The sequence below is a fragment of the Belonocnema kinseyi genome, chromosome 4 (genome assembly GCF_010883055.1).
Source record: "Belonocnema kinseyi isolate 2016_QV_RU_SX_M_011 chromosome 4, B_treatae_v1, whole genome shotgun sequence".
Taxonomy (NCBI): domain Eukaryota; kingdom Metazoa; phylum Arthropoda; class Insecta; order Hymenoptera; family Cynipidae; genus Belonocnema; species Belonocnema kinseyi.
The window spans coordinates 62,967,298-62,991,303 of NC_046660.1; the positions used below are offsets into that span (position 1 = coordinate 62,967,298).

General features: G+C 24.4%; 1 protein-coding gene across 1 annotated transcript in view; it reads left to right on the forward strand.

The window, feature by feature from the left end:
• The window catches only part of LOC117171790 (casein kinase I), a 179,803-nt gene that overhangs the window by 117,923 nt on the left and 37,874 nt on the right, over positions 1 to 24,006 (forward strand). Inside the window, exons 2-6 of the mRNA XM_033359400.1 lie at positions 5,327 to 5,367; positions 8,174 to 8,243; positions 9,729 to 9,895; positions 12,767 to 13,001; positions 20,843 to 21,162. Coding sequence (XP_033215291.1) covers positions 5,327 to 5,367; positions 8,174 to 8,243; positions 9,729 to 9,895; positions 12,767 to 13,001; positions 20,843 to 21,162 — 833 coding nt within the window. The remainder of the gene's footprint in view (positions 1 to 5,326; positions 5,368 to 8,173; positions 8,244 to 9,728; positions 9,896 to 12,766; positions 13,002 to 20,842; positions 21,163 to 24,006) is intronic.

Genomic DNA, 24,006 nt, shown 5'->3' on the forward strand with positions numbered 1-24,006 from the left:
AGGGATTTCCCGCTTATTATGCGCATGAATCTCATGTCAATTGCGTTAATTTTACTCTTATCTTTTTCTTGATAAGTCCATGTCTCGCTACCGTATAGTAAATGATTTTACTAAATCATTTTATTTATTTTTTATTTTTAAATAAAATTTTTAATAATATTATATTTTTAAGTATATATCATAATTTATTACTCATGATAAATTTATTATTTAAATCATATTTTTTTGTCAAAAATGTTAATACTATTTGTTTTAACTTTTTTTTCTTAAAGATTCAACTATTTTGTTGAAAATTGGTCTTTTTTTTAATTCAACTGTTATTTATTTTAATTAAAACCTTTTTTGGTTAGAATATGAACCATTAGTAGGAACATTTTCCGTTGAGAATATTCGTTTTTTAAACAGAATATTCTATTTTTGGTTGAGAATTAATCTCTTTTGGTTGAAAATTTTAATATTTTTTAAAACATTAGATATTTTTTTGGAAATTAACTGTTTGATTTAAAATTTTCTGTTTTCGAGCTGAGAATTTCAACTGTTATCTAGAAAATTGGCCTTTTTTCTTGAAAATTCTACAATGTGGTTAAAATGTTCTTCTTTCTTCACTAACGAATTTTTTTCACATGCAAATTTGTATTTTCGGTTTTGAAACTTAATGTCTTTTGGGTAAAAATGCCACTGTTTTTTATCAAGCATTGATATATTTTTTGGTTAAAGTATCAAATTTAATATTTTTCGTTGAGAGTTCATGTCTATTGCTTAAAAATTCAACTTCCTGGTTGGAAATTGAAATACTTTGTAGAGAAGTCCTCTTTTTAGTTGTAAAAATTCATTAGTTTTATAGAGATTTGAACCGTTTTGTTAAAAATGGACTTTTCTATTGAAAATTCATATTTGGGTGTTAACAATTAAAATTTTTTTTAAATATTCTTTTTCATTAAAAGTTTAACTAAAAAAATCGATTTGCTTAAAAGTTTAACTATTTGTTTGTAAATACAACTGTTTTATTGTTTTTTATATGCATTCTACTATTTGGTTGAAAATTAACTTTATTGTTGAAAATTCATAATATCGAGATAAAAATTCAACTTATTTGTAGAAAATTCGTCTTTTTGTAATGAAAATTTAACAATTTTTAAGAAACGTCAACTATTATAACTTGAAAATGGATTTTTTTTTGCAAATTCATATTTTAAAGCAGAATGTTCAACTGTTTTTGTCGACGATTAATCTTTTTACTTAAAAATTCAACTGTGTTTTTTAATTCGTCTATATGCTCTAAAGTTCAACTATTTGGTTGTAAATGCAACTGTTTCTTTAATATTTTATTCAATATAACTGAATTGTTTTTTGAATTAATTCTAAAATTAGAAGTGAAAGTATGTAAAATTGCCCCAGCTGCTAAATGAATAATGTACAGTGTGCTTCAGCCTTATCAGTCTGTAGAATGCTATAGTGGTTCTTATATGTGTATAAGTTGTTCACAACGAAGAGAATGTTCTTTCATTGTGGGTGTTTTTTTTGTAAATCTGCAGTGATTCATCGGCATTATTGATACATATTCATAATGCAACAATCGAGGCCTTCAGAATCAGAATGTTGTAAATGATGTTGGAAAATTGCTATATCTCTGGCTGTTTTATTTTATTATTATTGTTGTTAATATTTTTCTCTTAACATCCTTACATTACACACATTTCAGCCAAGTTCCTGTGACCTCGTTCATTGTCACCAGCACGTCGCGATAAATGAATCAGGGGAAATTGATTTTGCTGACGCAGACAGCGTCTACGTTCAATTTTTCTCATTTGATTGCGAGGTGAAATACGAAGCCTTTTATGAATTAACATTACTTGCTAGGTTTTCGTCAAATTCTTCTATTAATCAAAATTTTTTGCATTGTGAATTTTAATTTGTGATTAAACCAATTGAATTTAATCAATACGAAAACATGTCTCAAACGCAAATTAATCTCTTCATATGAAATATTCATGAGTGTGATTGTGATTGATGCTCGAACCAGAAGGGATTTAATTTTTTTAACAATTTTTTGTTTAAAGTTCATTCTTCTTGGTTGGAAAGTCTACTATTATATTTTTGGTTCAGAGTTGAGTCAGTTTGATTAAAATTGTTACTATTTAACCGAAAATTTAAATTCTTTCGGTGGCCAATCTTGTATTTGGGTTAAAAATTCAACTAGTTCGGTAGTGTAGCATCTTCTTTGGTAAAAAATGCAAATTTTTGGTTAAAAATTAATCTATTTTTGGCTCAGTATTCAACTGTTTATTGACAATTCTTCTTTTTTAGTTAATTTAATTTTTTTTTAATTTTAATCTTTCTTGGTTGAAATCAAGTGCTTTTTATTTAAAATCTAAATCTCCTTTGGTTGATATATTCACATTTTTCGTTGGCATTTCATTAAATTTTTTCAATTGATTAAAGTTTTACCGAAAGAGATGAATTATTTTCTGCAAAAAAATTAAATTTTCATCAAAAGAGTTAATTTTCAACCAAATAGTTTAATTTTCTATCAAAATGTTACTTTTTCTAACTAAAAAATGAATTTACCACAAAACAATTGTATTTTCTACACCAGCATATGAATTATCATTTTAAAAATAAATAAATTTATAACTAGACAGTTGAATTAAAAGAAAAATAAACATTTAAAATCAAAACCAGTTTAATTCAACCAAAGAAAACGACTTTTAAACAAAATAGTTGATTCCTCTACCAAAATTATTAATTTTCAACTAAGAAGATTAATTGTACACAAAAAGACGAATTTTTAACAAAATACATACATTTTTATCCAAATAGTTAATTTTTCAAAGAAGAAGATTAATTTCCTAACAAAAATAAGAATTTTACACAAATTACAAACAATTTCAACTAAATAGCTTGGAACATTGGATGTGATTTCAATCCAAATTTTAATTGATTAATTTTTAGTTTATCTTTCTTTCTTTTCCAAAATTTTTTCACTAAATAGTTAAATTTTTAAATAAAAAAATATTTTCAACCAAAAGTGCAGTAGTTACATTTTTATTTATTTGGATTAATTTTTAGTTTATAAAATTGTATTTTCAACAAGTTCGTTCAACTTTCATTAAAAAAATTCATTTTTAATAAAGAAAAGATCTTTGAACTAATATTAAAAACCCTTCACCAAAAAAATTCACTTAAAAAAAATTAGTTCAAGTTTCAACCAAGAATTTTCAAAAGAAAAGTTAATTTTTAAACAGTCATATGAATTTCTAACGAAATAGTTAAATTTTGAGTGAACTAATTTTCAACCAAAAAGATAAGAATTTTAAACTAAAATTCTGAAAATTCACAAAAAAAAATTAAGTTTGAAATAAGTTTTAACGAATTAAAAATTAATAGTTGATATTTCAACAAAAAAAGATTTTAGTTTGACATAAAAAGAAGATTGAACCAAAATAGAAACGAATTTCCAACCAAATAGTTGCATTTTTAACAAAAGTATTGCTTTTCTACCAAAAAGACAAATTTCCAACAAAAGAAGGTGTCGCTTAAATAAACAATATGGGAAAAATTATATATGAATTTGGAATCGCAACTAGCGGAATTTGTGGCGAATTGTTTAACTCTCGAGCCGAAAATACGAATTTTTAACAACAGAGTTAATTTTCAATTAAGCAGATTAATTTTTAACGAAAAAATTTCATTTTCAGCCAAAAAGGTGGAATTCCCATGGAAACAGATGAATTCTCAAACCAAAAATATGAATTTTCAACGAAGTTGTTGAATTCCTAATCGAAAGAAATTTGTTAGTCAAGGAAGAAAAAAATTTGGAATTAAATTGTTAAGTTTCCAAGCAAAATGACGACTTTTCAACATAACATTTCAATTTTCAATCAAGAAGTATGGCGTTTTTTTAAATTTGTGGTATTTTTGTTACCAAAAATTATATAGTAGATTTGCGGTGATTTCGTCAAGCGAAATTCATTGGTTGTCCCTGCAATGTAGCTATGTGCACGCTTTAATCATGACTGCGTCCTTGTGATTGCGCATCATGCATTCCAGTATTTTTCAAATTTTGTTGTTGATGTACAACGTGAACTATATAACCATTCCATGAAATAGTACAATTTGCTAACTAAAAATGAGTATAATAGGATCAGAAACGACTCAAATAATTCGCGAATCTTGAGTATTGTAGCATGACGTCACGATCATGATAGGATAGGTTGAAATGTCAGGAAGGTTAGCATAATTGGTACATTTTGAGATGGGAATGCATAACGCCTTTTTGGAGAAAATATGCTAAACGTAAAAATAAGTTATAAATGTCTGAATAGCAATATTTTTCAAGTTTAGAATGCATTTGCGCAATTCTGTTTTATCCTATTACCGATTTAAGACCTTTAAGTTACACGGAACACAATCAACTAACCTCAAATTATTGATATTGTATTTTGCTTCGTGAAACCAAAAGGTCTTCAATCGACAAAAGAATGGAACGTGGCTGAGAAAATAAATTGTACACTTAAAAAATACAACAATTTGCACATTTATGGTTTACTTTTATGTTTAGTATATTTTATCCAAAAAGGCGGATGCATCCCTACGGCTTTATGCTAAAATACTCAATTCAAACCATCGAGAGCTACCCGCTCTTCGGGCCTCTTTCTAATTGGTCAGCCACTGACGTGGGCGAGTTCGTGCAGCGACCGTGGTGGGAGGTGACGGAACTGCGCACACTTCTTTGTTTCATACTATACACTTTTAAACTTGTAAAACTTTTAAACAAGTTTGATACTTGACAATTCTGCCCACACTATTTACACTATTTTTTATCTCTCCGAGTCTAAAAGTATATATCGGGTTTTAATTTAGGGGAAACCACCTTACAGTGGAAAGCCCAAACTACAGTGAATAATTATTGATTAGGAGCACAAATAGAACAAAAATAATGAATTTTAATTATAATTAATGAGGTTTCCCCTACTCAAGTGTCCTACTTATAAATAAGATATTTTAATGCTCATTTATGTACAATTATTGTTTTACTAATGTCTTTTGTTAGTTGTGTAGGTAGTTTTGTCTCAGATGTTTCTTTTTTGTTTAAAAATTACATCTAATGTGATAATTGGCTATAGACCTGGTGACTAATTATAGGAACAACAGGGGACCATTTAAGTTACTCACGATCGATTTTAATAACAGTTTAGAGAGACATATATTTATCCTCTTGTGTGCAATTTATAATACGTTGGTGATTCGAATAATATTACATTTTATCTCTTTTCACGTCACTTGATAATTTTCACTAATTTTGTTTATTTTTATTTTGTTACAGGAAAAAACCTTTACAATAATGAGCACGTAGCAATTAAAATGGTGAGTGATTTTAATAATCAAGTATTAATATATAATTTAATAAAATTAAAAGATAATTGACTGTCGCAAACCTCTTTTTGACCCTTACATTTTTATGGAGTCCTTAAATTTGAAACGAATTTAATTTTAAAAATGCCTTTACTTCCCATACTTATTTTAAAAAATGATTATAAAATAAATGTATAATTAAAATTAAATTTTTTTGTTACAGTCTAGGAACAAAATTAAATCAGGGTTGTTACAGGTCAGGAAATTTTGAAGGAATGCCAGAGAAAGTCTGACAGAGTCAGAGAATTTTCGCTAACCTGAAGTTGAAGTTAATTTTATTATTTTGTTCAAAATTAAAAAATGTCGTTAAAAAGTCCTTCTTTTGGTTAAAAATTCAACGGTTTTTTTTGTTTTTTGAAAATTTTTTTTGGTTTATTAAAAATTAATTTTTTTCAGATGAAAATTTACCCTTTTTGGAAGAATAGTAATATTCTTGGTGAATAATAATTAATCTTTGTGATTAAAACTTAGTCTCTTTGGTTAAAATTTAACTATTGCATTGAAAATTCCTTCAACAATTGAAATATTTAGTTAAAAATTCATAAATACGTTAAAAATTAAACTCTTTTTCTCTGTAGAAAATGAATCGTCCTGGATTAATATGTATTTCTTTGTTTAAAAACTCATTTCATGGGTAGAAAATAAATTTAAAAAGTAAAATTTTTCAACTGCAAATGTAAGTATATTTCTTGTCGAAAATTATTTTTTTTTTTAAATAAAAATCTAACGTTCTTAGTTAAAAATTCATCTGTTTGCTTGAATATGTAACTATTTCGTTTAAAATCAATTTTTATTGAAAATTCAAATATTTTATTGAAAATTTAAAAACTTTTTTGTTTAAAAAATTCAACTATTTTATTTTGAATTAAAAGTTTAGTATTTTATTTGAAAAATCGTGCATTTTGGTGAAAATTCAACAGCTGATTAAAATCGAATTTTTTTTTTAAGATTAATTGTTAGTCCTGAAATTTAACTATTCTATTTTTAAATTCATGTATTGTGGTAGAAAATTTATATTATTAAGTTGAACATTCTACTACTTGTTTGTAAGTAGAACTACTTTCTTAAAATTTGATTTTTTGGTTGAGTATTTATCATTTTAGTTGAAAAACTTTTTTATTTGTTCAATGTTTAATTATGTTGTAGAAAATTATTTTTTTTGCTAAAAATATATTTTTTTTTACTGAAAATTTAACTATTCTGGGTTTGATTGAAAATTTATCTTCTTTATTTGAAAATTCAACTATTTGGCTTATTTTTGCATTTTGTTAAAAATTCGTCTTTTGTGGAAAAATATTAAGCTTCAAGTTGAATAATTGATCTCTTTGGTAGAAAATTCCTTTGAAAATTCAAATATGTTGTTGAAAATTCATGTATCTTAATAAAAATGTATCTATTTTTATAGAAAATTTATCTCTAGTGGGAAATTCTTTTTTCTGGTGGAAAATGGAACTGGAAATTCAACTGTCTCTTTCGGTAGAAAAGTAATTTCATTAGTTGAAACTTGATCTTTTTGTTTAAAAATTTATTTATTTTGTTGAAAACGTGTGTCTTTTGGGTTCAAAATTAAACTTTTTTTGTAAAAGTTCCTCTATTTGTTTTGAAAATTAGTCTGTTTTGGATTTTTAGTTAATTTCAACTAATTTGTTCAAAATTCTCATTTGTTTGTTTTAATATACTTGTTTTTTTATTAAAAATTACAATATTTTTTGTTAGAAATCTCATCTATTAAACTTTTCGTTGTGGCTTCATTTTTTTTCATCGAAGATTTATTATTTTTGTTGAAAATTTAACTATTTTGTTGAAAATTCGTATTTTTGTTGTCCGGAAGTTATTTTGTTGAACTAAACGTTTAGGTATTCCATTGTTGGAAACAAACCTTTTTTTACATTCAAATTATTAGTCTCCTATTTAAACGTGATTTTTATAATTAAAAAAAAATAGTACGTTCAGGGAAAATAACAAATTTGTTCAGGGAAAAGTTAAGTTATTTGGAAATTAGGATTCTGTAGCAACCCTGTATCTGTATAACATTAAAAATCTTAAATAAATTATTACAAAATAATTATACATTTTTTTTTATTATTATATAATTATTTTATTTAATTATGTTTTATTATTATTTTATTATTTATTATTATTGTATTTTATTATTAATTTTATTAATTATATAATTATTTTTTAATTTTTTAATTATGCAAAATAATTATTACAAAATAAAAAATAAACTATAAAATTGAAAAAGTTACAAAATAAACAGTATTCTAATAAAAAAGTATTAGAAGGTTAACACTTTTTAATTGATTTTTATATAAAAAGTTGCAAAAAGTGTATTTTTCAATATTTAATCGTGGCGATTTTTTTGTGAGTAAAGTTTTTATGGTTAACAACTTACAAAAATTAAAAATTAGTTTTGCAGCCTATTAATACGTTAATTAAGTCTTAATATTGCACAGAAATTTGTTTTTTAATTTTTCATTAATGTTCAATAGATACATAAAAGTGTATCTTAAAATAATTTGTTATAATTTTTTATCCAATAGGCAAAATTTTAAGAATTTTTTAATTCCAAATAAAACAGAAGACATATCAATTTTTTCCCTTCTTTTGGTTACCAAGCCACAACTTTTTTTGTTCGTTTCAAATTATTAGAATAATTTCAGTAATGTACACTTATGTTCTCTTCGTTTTGAGCTCCTTTTGCGCTATGATTCCTGATAATGATTATTTCTTTTTCAAGAATTGTTTTCTTTTTTAGGAACCAATGAAAGCGAAGGCGCCACAGCTCCACTTAGAATATAGGTTTTACAAAGTATTAGGTACACATGGTAAGTTGAAATTTTTTTAAAATAATTAATAAAAATCTTATCACCAATATTTGATGTGTACGTTTTCTTATTTCCTATTTTTGATATTTCATTATTAGTCTTTTGTAAACTTAATTTGTAGAAATTGTTTAGCCGATTCTGTTATTTTATCTAGAAGCTTGATTTTGAAAAATATTTTATCCCGATAGTTTTCTGCTTTAACTTGCACCCCCATTTTCAAAATTTTAAATATTTTTATAGTTCTGAAATTCTTTTGGATAGTTTTAGAGTTCTTTATAACTTTTAGAAATATTTCTGGCTTTTAAGTGGTCAAAAAATACATTTTTAATCATGAGGACTAAGTTTACGCCCCCCCTCCCCCCCTACCCGTTCGAAAAATTAATTTTTTTTTAAATTTTAAGTTCTTCACTTTTACACAAACAAAATTTTGAAAAAACCAGAAACAGAAAAGTTAAAACATTTTTGAAATTTCACAGTCAAAAAAAGTTTTCGTCAAAAGTGTCAGGAATTCTGATCAGAATTATGTTCCTCTGGAAGAGAAAAAAAAACAATCTATTATAATACTTTTCAATCTGTTCAAAGTCCAAAAAGTCATAGCAGTTTAAAGAGATCCAACAATTTTGAATTTGAACAGTTTGAAAGTTCCAGGAATTCTGATTAGAGTTCCGTCGCTCCTACGAAGATGTCTATAAAAACTCACACCGCTTTTCGTATTTTCAAAATCAAAATTTGTGTGTATTCTATTGAACACTTCCGGAAAAAAACTCCAAGCAGTACTACTGAAACTCTTAAAATTTTTAATTTTTTGGTCTCTTAAAACTGGTATAGCTTTTTGGATTTTAAATTGACCAAAAAGTGATATAAAAGTTTTTAATGGGACTCAAGGGGGGGGGGGGGCAGAACTCTAATAAAAACTCATGCAAATTTACACTACTTTTTTTAATTGTGGAATTTAAAAAATATTCTGAAATATTTTATTTTTTGAAATTTTATTTGCGTAAAAATACAGAACTCTTTCGGAACTAAATGATCATACAAGAAAAAATCAAATTTACGAGAAGTGAGGGATGTCTGTTTTTGTCGAATATTATTGGTTCCAAAATGCGTCCAAACTATTTTTGAAAATCGTCAGGAACTTCCGAACTATGCTTAATCTACTCGGAACTCTATAAAAAAATGGACTTGGTCCATTTTTAATATTCGACTTTTGTCTACATAAACGCCAGAAATTTTGTTTTTAAAGTTATCGAGAACTCTTGAACTATTGAAAGGGATTCCAGAACTCTGAAATTAATGTGAAATTTCGAGAGTGGGGGTGCAAGTTGACACGTATCCCTTAACTTTGAGAAACTTGTCTAATTTGTTGAGATTTGAAGCTTTTATGAAATCTAAACTTGAAGCACAAGCTGTAAGTAATTATCCCTGTGCACCAAAGCATGATTTTTGGAAACTGGGATAAATATCTGTGCCTTTATATTCATACAGTTTATAACGCGCATATAGAAGGAGTCCCGGAGGTTTATTATTTCGGTCCGTGTGGGAAATTCAACGCGTTGGTAATGGAACTCCTCGGTCCCAGCTTGGAAGATCTTTTTGATCTCTGTGGAAGAAGATTCACCCTTAAAACTGTTCTCAGCATTGCCACACAACTCGTAAGTTTTACCAACATTTAAATCCTTACAAAAAATGAAAAAATAAAATAAACAAAGTTTAGAAGAATTCAATAAATTATACCGATTTTTTGATTTAGGTATTTTTAAACTCTTAAGAATTCTAAGAATATAGTCACTTTCTTTTCAAATTTGAATGCAAATTGTCAAGAAAGTGATGACTCCTTTAAAAAGTATGAAATTTTGTTTTAAATTTAAACGAAAATTTAAAAATAGATTCGTTTAAATCAGAATAGTTTTTAAATTTGACAAAAATTTTCACCACAAAAGTCAAAAGAGCTTAGTAATTATAAATTAAATATGTTAAAAATTTCATTATTTCATATTCAATTAATCATTCAGTATTTTTCGGTACAAATGCATATCGTTCAAAATTATGCATTCAATTCAAAAATAAAATTTAACAATTGTGCAATTTTAATTTGAAATCCATGAGTTAAATAATTTTTTAAAATTAAATTTGTACTCGAATTGGAAGAAACTTAAAAAAAAGTTCAAATACGAATAATTTTTAGATTTAAAAATAAAAAATGTATTGGTTAAAATAATATGCAGATTCAGGATGGCCGTTGGACCGGGAAAGCCGGGAAATGACCGGAATTTTTTGAGATCGGGAAAAACCGAGAAATAAAAAATGAATTTTTTTTTTGACCGGGAAATTGACAAATTTGTAGAAGAAAAATCTGTCCACGTTCCACTTCAACAGTTTTTAAATAATTAGTTGAATTGTTATGTTTTTCAATTATACTATTATTTAGCTTACAATGCGTAATTCAAAATTTGTTTGCATTAAAAATTTTTATTTTCAAGCTTACGTTTTTGATTTAAAGAATTTTTAAATGCTTTCTTAATGATTGGAACAAGTAAAAAATAAAAAACTTTGATGTTGAAAATTTTGGATAAAAACATTTTTATTTAATAAATAAATAATTTTTTTTATTTATCTGTACTTTAAGTAATAAAAAGTGAAAAAAAAAACGATTTGACAAAAAGGTTTTAAATCAGTGCAAAATTTAAGAATTTTTAGATTTTAACGTTAAAACTTAAACGGTTTTAATTTGATAGTTTTAGTCATTAAACAAAAGTGAACGTGTGACTGAAAGTTTATAAATTATTTTCATCTTAATAATAACTTCATAATAATATATTCCTAATTAGAGGATTTTATTAAATTTAAAATATTGTTTCAGTCTAAAATATTCCATTTTTAACCCATTCAATTTGACATTTTTAATTTAAAAAAAAGATTAATTATTGAATATCTAGCAATATTTGAATTTTTATTCAAGTCAAGTAAATTGAAACCAAATATTTAAAAGTGAAGTATCTTCAACTTAATTGTTTGACATAGAAAGCCTGGAATCGTTAAAATTTTGAAGACCCTTTAAACTTTTAACGTTACAATTTTAATGGTTGTATTTGAAAAATGCTTAATTTGTAAGTGAAATTTTTAAATTTTGTTGTAAAATTTACAAATGAAAATTTGTAGAAAAAATTTGAGTAATTTTAAGAGATATTTAGGAGTTTTTAAAAAGATTAAAAAATTTCATACAAATTTTAGAAAGTTTTTTTTAAATCTTCTAGAATCTTTTGTTTAAATCTTTGAAAAACTTGTTTAATATTCTATTAAAATAATTTTTCAAAATGAAAAGTTATTTTTAATTTTCCTAGGAATTTTAAGAAAATGTTTTAATTTTTTTGAAGCCTTTCACAATTCTTGAAAAGAATCTAATTTTTTTGTATAAAATCTGCGAAAATCTACATTTTGTTTTGTATTAGGCTATCATTTCAAGTTTTACATTCAGTTTGAATCTTTTCAAAACTTCTACATATCTCTTAAAATTACTCAAATTTCGCCTACAAATAATCAATATTCAATTGTTATTTATACATTCAAATTATAAAGAAATTTTCTAAAATATGCAGGATTTTTTGAAAATTGTAGAAAAATTTCAATTAATTTTTAAAAATATTTAGAAGTTCTGAAAAAAATTCGAAAATAATTTTAAATTTAAAACAAATTTAAAATAAAAATTTCCAAGGAGGTTTAAACTATTTAAAAAGAAAACAATTGAATTTCTAATTTAAGAAGTGTTCAGTTAAATTTTTTTCAATTTTTCAATATTTGATATTTCTAGCTTAAAATTCCTTAAAATTGTATAGTTTAAAAAATGTTAAAGTTCATTTTATTACCTCAAGTGGAAATTTTTTTAGGTTTAGAGTTCCATTTTTTAAATTTCATTGACCATGAAAAATGTTTGCGAACCGGGAAAAAACCGGCAAATGGCCGGTAATTTATTTCGTCGATTAAAACGGCCACCCTGAGATTAACTTTGTTAAATTGATAAATTTGTCATTTGGAGATCACTTGTCTGTAAATTAAAAACTTATTATACAACTTCCAAATGGAATTCTTCATCGATGAATAATCTTACTTTAAACATGCCTGACAATTTAATTAATTCATGTATTATTTTATTAAAAAAATTTATATTTAAGACCATTTTAATCGATCAATTTTGTATAAATTCAATTTGAAAGTGTTAGTAGTTCAACAATATTGCCAGTGCTTCTTTTTTCAATCTGTCGCAGTTTGATTGCCGAAAGTATACAATTGTCCAATTTCGAATATTTTAATTTTGAATAAACTCAGTTTGAAAATTTTCAAATTGAATTATTTATGGGTTTCAAGACCTTGTTATAAAAATAGTTCAGTTTTAATGGCTTCCACTTTGGAATTGTAAGAGTTTAATCTTTTTTTTTCATTTGGAGATTTTATAATTTTGAATTTTCAACTTTGTTCGTTTCAAATTTAGAAATGTTTAAAAACGAGAATCTTGATTTTCTTTTCAGCTCCATAGGATAGAATACGTACACAGCCGACATCTAATTTATCGGGATGTTAAGCCTGAAAACTTCCTAATAGGACGTAGCACTACGAAACGAGAAAAAGTTATTCACATTATCGATTTTGGATTGGCCAAAGAGTATATAGACTTGGAAACAAATAAGCACATACCATACCGGGAACACAAGAGTTTGACTGGGACTGCGCGATACATGAGTATCAACACTCACTTAGGAAAAGGTAATTTTTTAATTTACTATTGACCCTATTTGATCCTTTTTTTAGCAGTGCAATTGTCCCTGGTGGAAAAATTTATACAAAAAAGTGCAAAAACTAAATCTAATTTTTACAGGAATTACGGTTTTTTCAAACGATTACACTATTTTGTTATTATTTCGAAAAAAAAAACACTAAATGAACTATTTTTCACAATTGTCTGCTAATGCCACTGTTTCTTCAGTTTTCTTGAGCCAAAAAAAGTGAGGTTTTAACAAAACAAACTGAAATTATATAAAATTTTCTCAAAAAAGTGGAATTTTCTACCAAATTGTTGAATTTTGAAGCCAAACAGACGAATTATCTACAAAACATTTGAATTTTCAACCGGAAAATACTAATTTTCATCAAAAAATTTAATAGTTGATATTTTAATCATAAAAATATTTTAATTTTTAATAGAAAACAGTTAAATATAACCAAAAATAACGAATTTTCAGAAAAATACTTGAATCCTAAACTAAAAAAGAATAATTAGCAATCATACAGTTGAATTTTTAACAACAAAAATTGATTTTCTGATAAAATACTAAAAAATACAAAAAATTTAATATTTTATATTCAAACCAAAAAAGATTTTAATATTAAATACAAAATATTTGAATATAAGAAAAAAATAATATTTTCTAATATACAAGATGAACTTTCCACAAAATTCATAAATTTGTAATTTAGTAGTTGAATTTTCTACCAGAAGACACGAATTTTCCACCAATTACATAGTTTTTCAACTAAATATTTTGAATAGAATTTGTGATGCTATTTCCAAAATTTGTTTATTAATTTTTGACTAAGCAGTTGAACATTCATATAAAAAATGTAGTTAACTTTGTTTTTTGAGGAGAATTAATTTTCAATAAAAATATAAAATTTCTCCAAAACAGTTGAATCTTCAACAAAAAGTCAGTTTGCAACAAATCAGATAAATTTTCAACAAAATAATTACATTTTCAGTTAAAAAAAAAATAATTTGTAACCAAAAAATTTTAACTAAAATAATGAATCTTCTAGCAAAAAAATGACCTTTTAAGAAACAACCAAAGACGAATTTTCAAAAAAAAAAGCATTTATTTTCTACCAAAAAGTTGAACTTTCTTACAAATTGTTTAATTTTTTAGGCGAAAATACGATTTTTCTACAAAATAGTTGAATTTTCAATCTGGAAATGTGAATTTTCATTGAAAAATGTAATTTATAACAGGGCAGTTGCATTTTTAACCAAAGAAAATAAAAATTTTTATAAAAAGAGATACATTTTCAAACCAAAAAGATGAATTTTCTCCAAAGTGGAATCTGAACCAAAAAGTGTGCCTTTTTAACAAAATTATTGAATTTCCAACAAAATAATTCAATTTTGAACCAAATAATACATTTTAAATATAAAATATGAATTCCTAGATAAAATTTTAATAGTAGACTTTTGAGGTGAGAAAAATGAACTTTGAACAAAAAACAATTAAATTTTCTTATTTGATTCTATTAATTCTGTTCGCATTTAAGTTTTATAAATATATAAATTTCCAAAATTATGTAATTTCAAACAATTTTAAGCTAAAAAAATTAATGTACGTATCAAAAGTTGTTTTAAAAGCTGTTTAAATATATTTGTTTAAATTCGTTAAGAAAAATCATTTAGAAAAATTCCAGGAATCTAATGAAAATTTTTTTATTATCTTGGAACTCGAATTTTTTCTACAATTATTTGTAATCCTGCAAAATTGTAAAAATTGCCTTAAAATATTCCAGATTCCTTTTTTGAAAATTGTGTAAATATTTTTGTTAATATTGTTTTTAAATTAGTTTTTAATTACCTATATTAATGTATATTATTAATAATATAATAAAATTTGTTAAGAAAAATTAAAATTGTAACGTTAAAAGTTCAAATTTAACACTCTGAAATATTAAAGATTCAAAGTTTTTTATTTCAAATAATTAAGTTTATAATTGTTTGTTTCAAACTACGGTTTAGATTTAAAAAATTATTTATTAATTTATATTGACAGTTGATTAACTAAAAACGTTTTTTTTTCTTCTTCAAAAAAGTTGAATTTCAAACGCTATTAATTTGTAATTGTTCATTCTTCAAAACTGCATTTTAAAATTCTTCAAATTGGAAATTTACGCTTAAAAATGAAGACCTAAAATGTTAATATTTTGCAAAATTAACTTATAAACACTTTTAAAAAAGGTTTTTGGTATTAAAATTAATATGCTCGTATGACTTAATTTAAATAAAATTATTTTTAAATGTATATTTTTGTGTAATCTTGTATTTTTTCTAAAGAATTGTTATTTTTATACAATAATTGTCGTAAAATCGAAAGTCTTTTCATGACGACAACCACTCTTTAAAAAATTTTAAATCCTCTAGCTTTTTGTAACTTATACTTTATTCTTAATTTTTTACATTACTTCAAGAAAATACAAGAACAGATTAAATATTTTTATTTAATTGTATTTTTTATTAAATTTTGTACATTTTTTTAAAAATAAATCATCTCTTAGCAAAAAATTTCAGTTGTCGAAATGTTGTACTTTCTTGAGAAAAAGTTTTTTTATCCGGGATTTTGCCACTATTTTTAGAAAATTTTCACACAAATTGTTTTCCTATTTCGAAATTTGTCACCTATTTTGGAAATTTGTCACCCATTTTACCTTTTTTTCAATTTGAACAAACATTTGTATTCTTTAGAGCAAAAAAATTAAATTACTAAAGCAAATGAATTTCCAAACAAAAAATGGGAATCTTCAATAAGATAGTTGAATCATCAAAACCTAAGCAAAATAATTTTCAATCAAACTTTTTTTCACCTAAAAAAAAGGTAATTTTTTAATTGAATTCGACTACGTGGGTAAAAGTTTAAGTAGAATTTGAATGACGTTGATCTTTTTTAGTTCATACTTCAACTACTTGTTTCAAAATTTATTTTTTTTTTTTTGTTGAAAATTAATCCTCTTGTTTCAAAATTTCGTTATTGACTGAAATATCAGTTTGATTTGTTTTTTCTTTTGTTGAAAATTAGTTTTTTCACTGAAAATTAAACTTTTTCATTTTTTATCGAAAATCGATATTTTTTAGTTGATAATTCAAATTTTTTTTAAATCATGTATGTGATTGCAAATTCAGTCGTTTTTTTTAAAATAAAATTAATCTCTTGGTAGAAACTTCATATTCTTTGTTTGAACAATCAACTTTTCAGGTTAAAAATTCAACTGTCCTCTAAAAAATTCGTCTTTCTGAATTGAACTATTTGTTTGAAAACGCAACTGTATTTTCTTGAATTTGAATCTTTTTCTTATTAAAAATTCGAAAATCGGTTGATAATGCAACTCTTTGGTCAAAATTTCAATTATTTTGTTGAAGATTCGTCTCTTTTGTTTTAAAGCTTAACTATTTGGTTGCAAATGCAACTGTTTATTTACAAATGAATTTTTTGTTGTTGGAAATTCAACTGTTTTCGGTTGACGCAATTTTTTTTTTTTAAATTGGACTATTTGACTCTTTTTTGGTTCAAAATTCGACTGTTTTGTTGAAAATTCGTCTATCTCTACAGAAAAATTTTTCCGTTGGATTGAAAATTCAACTCTTTTTTTAAAAACTCTATTATTTGTTTAAAAATGCAACTGGTTTTGGTTGAAGTTTAGTATTTTTATTTAAAAATTCGACTATTTGGTTGAAAATTCATCTTTGCAGGCTAAAAATTCAAGTTATTAGATAAAAATATAACTATTGTTATATAAATTCTTTGGTTGTCGTAGAAAAGTCCTGTTTTTGGATTGAAAATTCATCTTCTATGGTGGAAGAGTCGACTTTTTCTTTTGCTTGAACTCAATAAATAAATTTGTAGTTTTAAAAGTTAAATCTGAAATATTCCATAATAATATTAAAGCTGAATGAAAATAAAAAATATTGAGAAATAAGGGAAACGTGAGGAAATTTCGGAAATGAAAGAGTGATGCCAAATTAGGCTGTTTTTTCGCCTATTTTTTTGGACCTAGCTAGCGACCTGAGGAAAAAATATAAAAATATGTTACAGATATCAAATTAATCGTCATTGAAAACCAAAGTGAGCATCGCTTTTCTTTTTTTAGAAAATTTCAAATAATTACCCCTATTCAAGGGTTGAGAAGACTCCAAAAAATATTTTAAATAGGAAATACCACTAATTATAAAACCATTTTTCACATCAATCCCTCATCAATCAAGAAAATACATGATTTTCCTTTTATAAGGTTTATTTTATAGAAAAAATACATTGAAAAGTGATTTTTTTTACCGGGAATTTTACAAATTTGTAGAAGAAAAATCTGTTCACGCTCGATTTCAACAATTTTTCAATAATTAGTTGAATTGTTATGTTTTTCAATTATGCTAATATTTAGTTTATAATGCGTAATTGAAAATTTTTTACCTGAAAAATTTTCCATTAAAAATTTTTATTTTTAAGCTTACATTTTTAATTTAAACAATTTTTAAATGCTTTCTTAAAGATTCGAACAAATAAAAAATAAAAGCCTTTGATTTTGAAAATTTTGGATTAAAAACATTTTTATTCAGTAAATAAATAATTTTTTATAATTTAACTGTACTTTAAGTAATAAAAAGTGAACAAAAGAAAAATAACGATTTGACAAAACGATTTTAAATCAGTGAAAAATTTAAGAATTTTCAGATTTTCACGTGAAAACTTAAATGGTTTCAATTTGAAAGTCTTCATCATTAAACAAACGTGAACGTATGACTGAAAGTTTATAAACTATTTTCAACTTCAAAATAACTTTTTATTAAAGGATTTTATTAAATTAAAAATATTGTTTCAATCCCAAAATATTCAATTTTTAACCCATTCAATTTGAAAATTTTAATTAAGAAAAAGATTAATTATTGAATATTTAGCAGTATTTGAATTTTTCTTTAAGACAAGGAAACTGAAACCAAATATTTACAAAAATCTTTAACTTAATTGTTTGACATGGAAAGCCTGGAATCGTTAAAATTTCGAAGAGCCTTTAAACTTTGAACGTTACAGTTTTTCTTGTTGTATTTGAAAAATGCTTAATTTGTAATTGAAATTCTTAAATTTTTATGTATAATTTGCGATGAACATTTGTAGAAAAAAATTGAGTAATTTTAAGAGATATTTAGGAGTTCTAAAAAGATTAAAAATTATCAGGCAAATTTTAGAAAGTTTTCTTAAAATCTTCTAGAATCTTGTTTGTAAATTTTGTTAAAATCTTTGCAAAACTTTTTAAATATTCTCGTAAAATAATTTTTCAAATTTAAAAACTATTTTTAATTTTCCTATGAATCTTAAGAAAATGTTTTTATTCTTTTGAAGCCTTTCACAATTCTTGAAAAGAATCTAGTTTTTTGTTTAAAATCTGCGAAAATCTACATTCTGTTTTATATTAGGCTATCATTTCAAGGTTTATATTAAGTTTGAATCTTTTCAAAACTTCTACATATCTCTTAAAATTAATAAAATTTCTCCTACAAATAATGAATGTTCAATTGTTATTTATACATCCTAATTGTAAAGAATTTGCAGGATTTTCTAAAGACTTTATAAAGAATTCAATTAATTTTGACAGATATTTAGAAGTTCTGACAAAATTTCCAAAATAATTTTAAATTTAAAACAAATTTTAAACAACTTGTAGATTTCTTAAGATTTTTAAATAAAATGTTGAAGCTTTCCAAGTATGTTTATAAACTATTTTCAACTTAAAAATAACTTCGTAATAATATATTCTTAAAGATTGTCGATAATTGTTTCCAAATGTTTTCGACTTAAATTTCAAAGGAATTGAAATTGCATTAGCGCTTTCAAATACAAATAATTTTTAATTTGATACTACTTTAAAGTATATTGATTATGTTAACTTGATTATGTTTTTAATATTGGGTAATAGAAACTCAAGGATGCGTGACTTTCTTGCTACTTTTTAATTTTGAAAATTAACTTTTGAATTATTTATTAACAAAACAATGTTTAGGGAATTTAAATTTCAAGTGTAAAAAATTACAAGTGCACTGTAATCAAGATTTGATGTTTCTAGCTTAAAATTCCTTAAAATTATATAATTTAAAATTTTTTAAAGTTCATTGATTGATTTTTTAATCCAGAGAATTGAAAATGATTTTAAAAGTTCAAAATTTAACAGTTCCACTTTGAGAGCTTTCATTTGCAGCTCAGTTTTTATTAACTCAAGTGGATTTCAACTCCCTCAACTGGATTTTTGAAACTTTAATTACTTTGTTAAAAGTTGATAAATTATTTTTCAGAAAATTAAACTATTTTTTTAAAAGTTTATGCTTTTTGGTTAATAATTGAAGTATTTTGATCAAAAATCAGCTGTTTGGATAGAAAATTTAACTATTTTGTTAACACTTTGACCAATTTTGTTGAAATTTCATCTTTTTGGTTAAAAAATGTATTTATTTTATTATAAATCATATTTTTTGCCCCTTTAGATTGGAAATCCACATTTTTTGGTGAAATATATATTTTTTCATTTAAAAGTTCGATCATTCGGTTAAAAATTCATCTTTTAGGTGGAAAATTGAACTATTTTGTTGAAAATTCGTCTTTTGCTCTGAAGTTCAACTTTTTAATTTCAATTTTTAATTAAAAACTTTTAAATGCCAATTTTAAAAGTTCAAAATTTAACAGTTCCACTTTGAGTGCTTTCATTTGGAGCTCAGTTTTTATTACCTCAAGTGGATTTCAACTTCTTTAACTGGATTTTTGAAACTTTAATTACTTTGTTAAAAGTTAATAAATTATTTTGCAGAAAATTAAAAATTTAGTTAAAAGGTTATCCTTTTTGGGTAATAATTGAACTATTTCGATCAAAAATCGGCTGTTTGGATAGAAAATTTAACTATTTTGTTAACAATTTGACCAATATTTTTTGAAATTTCATCTTTTTGGTTAAAAAACTTACTTATTTTATTATAAATCATATTTTTTGCCCCTTTGGATTGGAAATCTACATTTTTTGGTGAAATATATATTTTTTCATTTAAAAATTCGATCATTCGGTTAAAAATTCATCTTTGTAGATGGAAAATTGAACTATTTTGTTGAAAAGTCGTCTTTTGCTTTGAAGTTCAACTTTTTAATTTCAATTTTTAATTACAAAATTTTAAATTCCAATTTTAAAAGTTCAAAATTTAACAGTTCCACTTTGAGTGCTTTCATTTGGAGCTCAGTTTTTATTAACTCAAGTGGATTTCAACTCCCTCAACTGGATTTTTGAAACTTTAATTACTTTGCTAAAAGTTAATAAATTATTTTGCAGAAAATTAAACTATTTAGTTAAAAGGTTATCCTTTTTGGGTAATAATTGAACTATTTCGATCGAAAATCGGCTGTTTGGATAGGAAATTTAACTATTTTGTTAACAATTTGACCAATATTTTTTGAAATTTCATCTTTTTGGTTAAAAAACTTACTTATTTTATTATAAATCATATTTTTTGCCCCTTTGGATTGGAAATCTACATTTTTTGGTGAAATATATATTTTTTCATTTAAAAGTTCGATCATTCGGTTAAAAATTCATCTTTTAGGTGGAAAATTGAACTATTTTGTTGAAAATTCGTCTTTTGCTTTGAAGTTCAACTTTTTAATTTCAATTTTTAATTAACAAAATTTTAAATTCCAATTTTAAAAGCGATGCTCATTTGGATTTTCAATGACGATAAAATCTGATTCCTCTCCTACAAATGCCTTATTTTTCTAGATTTTCTTGGGATATTTTGACCTAACGGAAAGACTTGAATTGGTAAATTTCAGAACAAAGTAGGAGAGACGATTTGGAGGCCTTGGGTCACATGTTCATGTACTTCCTGAGAGGAAGTCTGCCCTGGCAGGGACTGAAAGCCGACACTTTGAAGGAGCGTTATCAGAAAATAGGTGATACGAAACGAGCGACTCCCATAGAAGTTCTCTGCGACGGCCACCCCGAAGAGATGGCCACTTACCTTCGCTACGTCCGGAGGCTCGACTTTTTCGAGACTCCCGACTACGAGTACCTGAGGAAGCTCTTTCAAGACCTGTACGAAAGAAGAGGCTTCGCCAACGACGGCGAATTCGACTGGACCGGCAAAAGCATGGTGGGTCTCGACAGATAAATTAGAAGAGCGAAAAAAAAATGAAAAAAAAAAACTCGAATTCTAATCAATTTTAATCATAAATGCATGTGCACGTAGACGTAGAAATTACCCAAGGATGTTACACACTTTATGAAGAGGACGATCTCATACTTTTTTACTTTATTTTTATTTTACAAGACTTTATTTCAATTTAAAGAAATGTCTTATTGGGTCTTTTGATAAGGGATAAATATATTTTATTTCACGATTTGAAAGTTTTTTGTTTTTGTAAGGGACCGTTCAAGAATTAGATGACACATAGGGAAATGTAATTGTGAATGAGCATTTTTGGAATTGCTTGAAAAAATGAGAATTAGGGACTTTATTTTAGAGCTGAAGGAACTGTTTTCTTAGATATACATGATAATTTGATTGATTCAAGAAAATATTTGGTTGACCAAATTCTATGGATGGGCCAAGAAAAATTTTGGTTGATTCAACAAAATTATGTTTTGAGTGCGCCTTTTTTTTTTAAAAAAGAATTCCTCTTTTTTGCCCTGTTTGAAAGAAACTTCCAGTTTTTAGATTAAATGCGAACTGAATTAAGAGAACCCAATACGAAAATTCACCTATTTTTTAAGTTAATTATTTTTAATGAAAAAGACAACTATTATATTATTGTTTCAGAATCCATTTATTTTGTTTAAAAATTCAACTATTTGGTGGAAAATTAAACTATTTAATGATAAATTAGTTTTCTTTATTGAAAATTTAAATAATTTATTTTTAGGTAAAAATTTACCGATTTTAGTTGAAAATTCATCTTTGTAAGTTTAAAATTCTACTATTTGGTTGAAAATTTATTTTTTTTTATGTAGAAAATTCAATTATTCGGTTAAAAATCCAATTATTTGGTTGAAAATCTCATTATTTTGATGAAAATTCGATTGTTTTATTCCCAAATTAATATTTTTTCGTAATTCGAACTATTTGGTTAAAAATTTGTCTCTTTGGAAAGGAAAGTCAACTACTTGGTTGAAAATTCATCTCTTTGGTTTGAAAATTCCACTATGTGATTAAAAATTCGACTTTTTTGTTATGAATTCATAATTTTCTTTGAAAATTCAACTTTTTGGATATATAATTCAACTATTTGGTTGAAAATTCATAATTTTCTTTGAAAATTCATCTGTATGGTTTAAAAATTCCACTATATGGTGAAAATTTCATCTATTTAATAAAAAATGTAATTTTTTTGTTAAGAAATCAATTTTTTGTTATAAATTCATATTTTTTTCGAAAATTCAATTGTTGGGTTTGAAAAATCGACTTTTTGGATATATAATTCAATTATTTGCTTAAAAAATCATCTTTATAGGTTGAAAATTCCACTATGTGGTTAAAAATTCAACTTTTTTGTTATAAATTCATAATTTTCTTTGAAAATTCAACTGTTTGGTTGAAAATTCAACTGTTTGTTTGAAAATTCGACTTTTTGGATATATAATTCATCTATTTGGTAGAAAATACATCTTTATGGTTTAAAAATTCCACTATATGGTTAAAATTTCAACTATTTTATAAGAATTTTTTTTATTTTGTTAAGAAATCAACTTTTTTATTATAAATTCATAATTTTTTTCGAAAATTCAACTGTTTGAAAATTTATCTGTATGGGTTGAAAATTCCACTATTTTATAAAAAATTTAATTTGTTTTGTTATGAAATCCACTTTTTTGTTATAAATTCATCATTTTTTCGAAAAATCAACTGTTTGGTTGAAAATTCGACTTTTTGGATATATGATTCAACTATTTGGTAAAAAATTCATCTCTATGCGTTGAAAATTCGACCATATGGTTGAAATTTTAACTATTTTCTAAAAAATTTACTTTTTTTTGTTATAAATTCATAATTTTTTTCGAAAATTCAACTATTTGCTAGAAGATTCATCTGTATGGGTTGAAAGTTCCACTATATGGTTAAAATTTAAACTATTTTATAAAAATTTTTTTTTTTTTACTAAGAAATCCACTTTTCTGATATAAATTCATAATTTTTTCGAAAATTCAACTATTTGGTTGATAATTCGACTTTTTGGATATATAATTCAACTATTTGGTGAAAAATTCATCTTTGGTTGAAAATTTAACTATTGTTATGTTGTAAATTTCGTTGTTTTTTTTTGTCAAAATTTTTTAGTCACTATTTATCTTTGAAATTTGGAAACTAAACTATTTTGGATAAAATTAGACGTTTGATTGAAAATTCAACTATTTAGTTAAGTATTTAACTGATTTGTTGAAACATAAATTATTTTTTTAAAAAGTCATCCTTTTTTATTGAAAATGCAACTATTTTTGATACAAAACTCGTCTGTTTGAATAGGAAATTCATCTTTTTTTTTTTGTTGAAAATTAAATTCGTTTGGTAAAAATTTGACCAACTTTGTTGAAAATTAGTCTTTGGTTTAAAAATTCAATTATTTGGTTAAAAATTAAACTATTTAAAATTTTATAAAATTAATTTAAAAATTTATAGTTAAAATTAATAGTTAAATTTATAAAATTTAACTATTAATTGAAAACTCGCCCCTTTTGCTTGAAAGTTTAACCACATGGTTAGATCATTCTCTTTTTGTTGTAGAATTGATCTTTTTTGTTTAAACAATCGATCATTCGTTTAAAAATTCATCTTTGTTGGTTAAAAATCCAAATATTTGATAAAAATTAAACTATTTGGTTGTAAATTCAACTTTTCAGTCGATAATTTTATTAAAAATATAATTTTTTGTTGAAAAATCAACTGCTATGTTATAAATTCATCTTTATTTTAGAAAGTTTAATTTTTTTGATAGAAAATGCA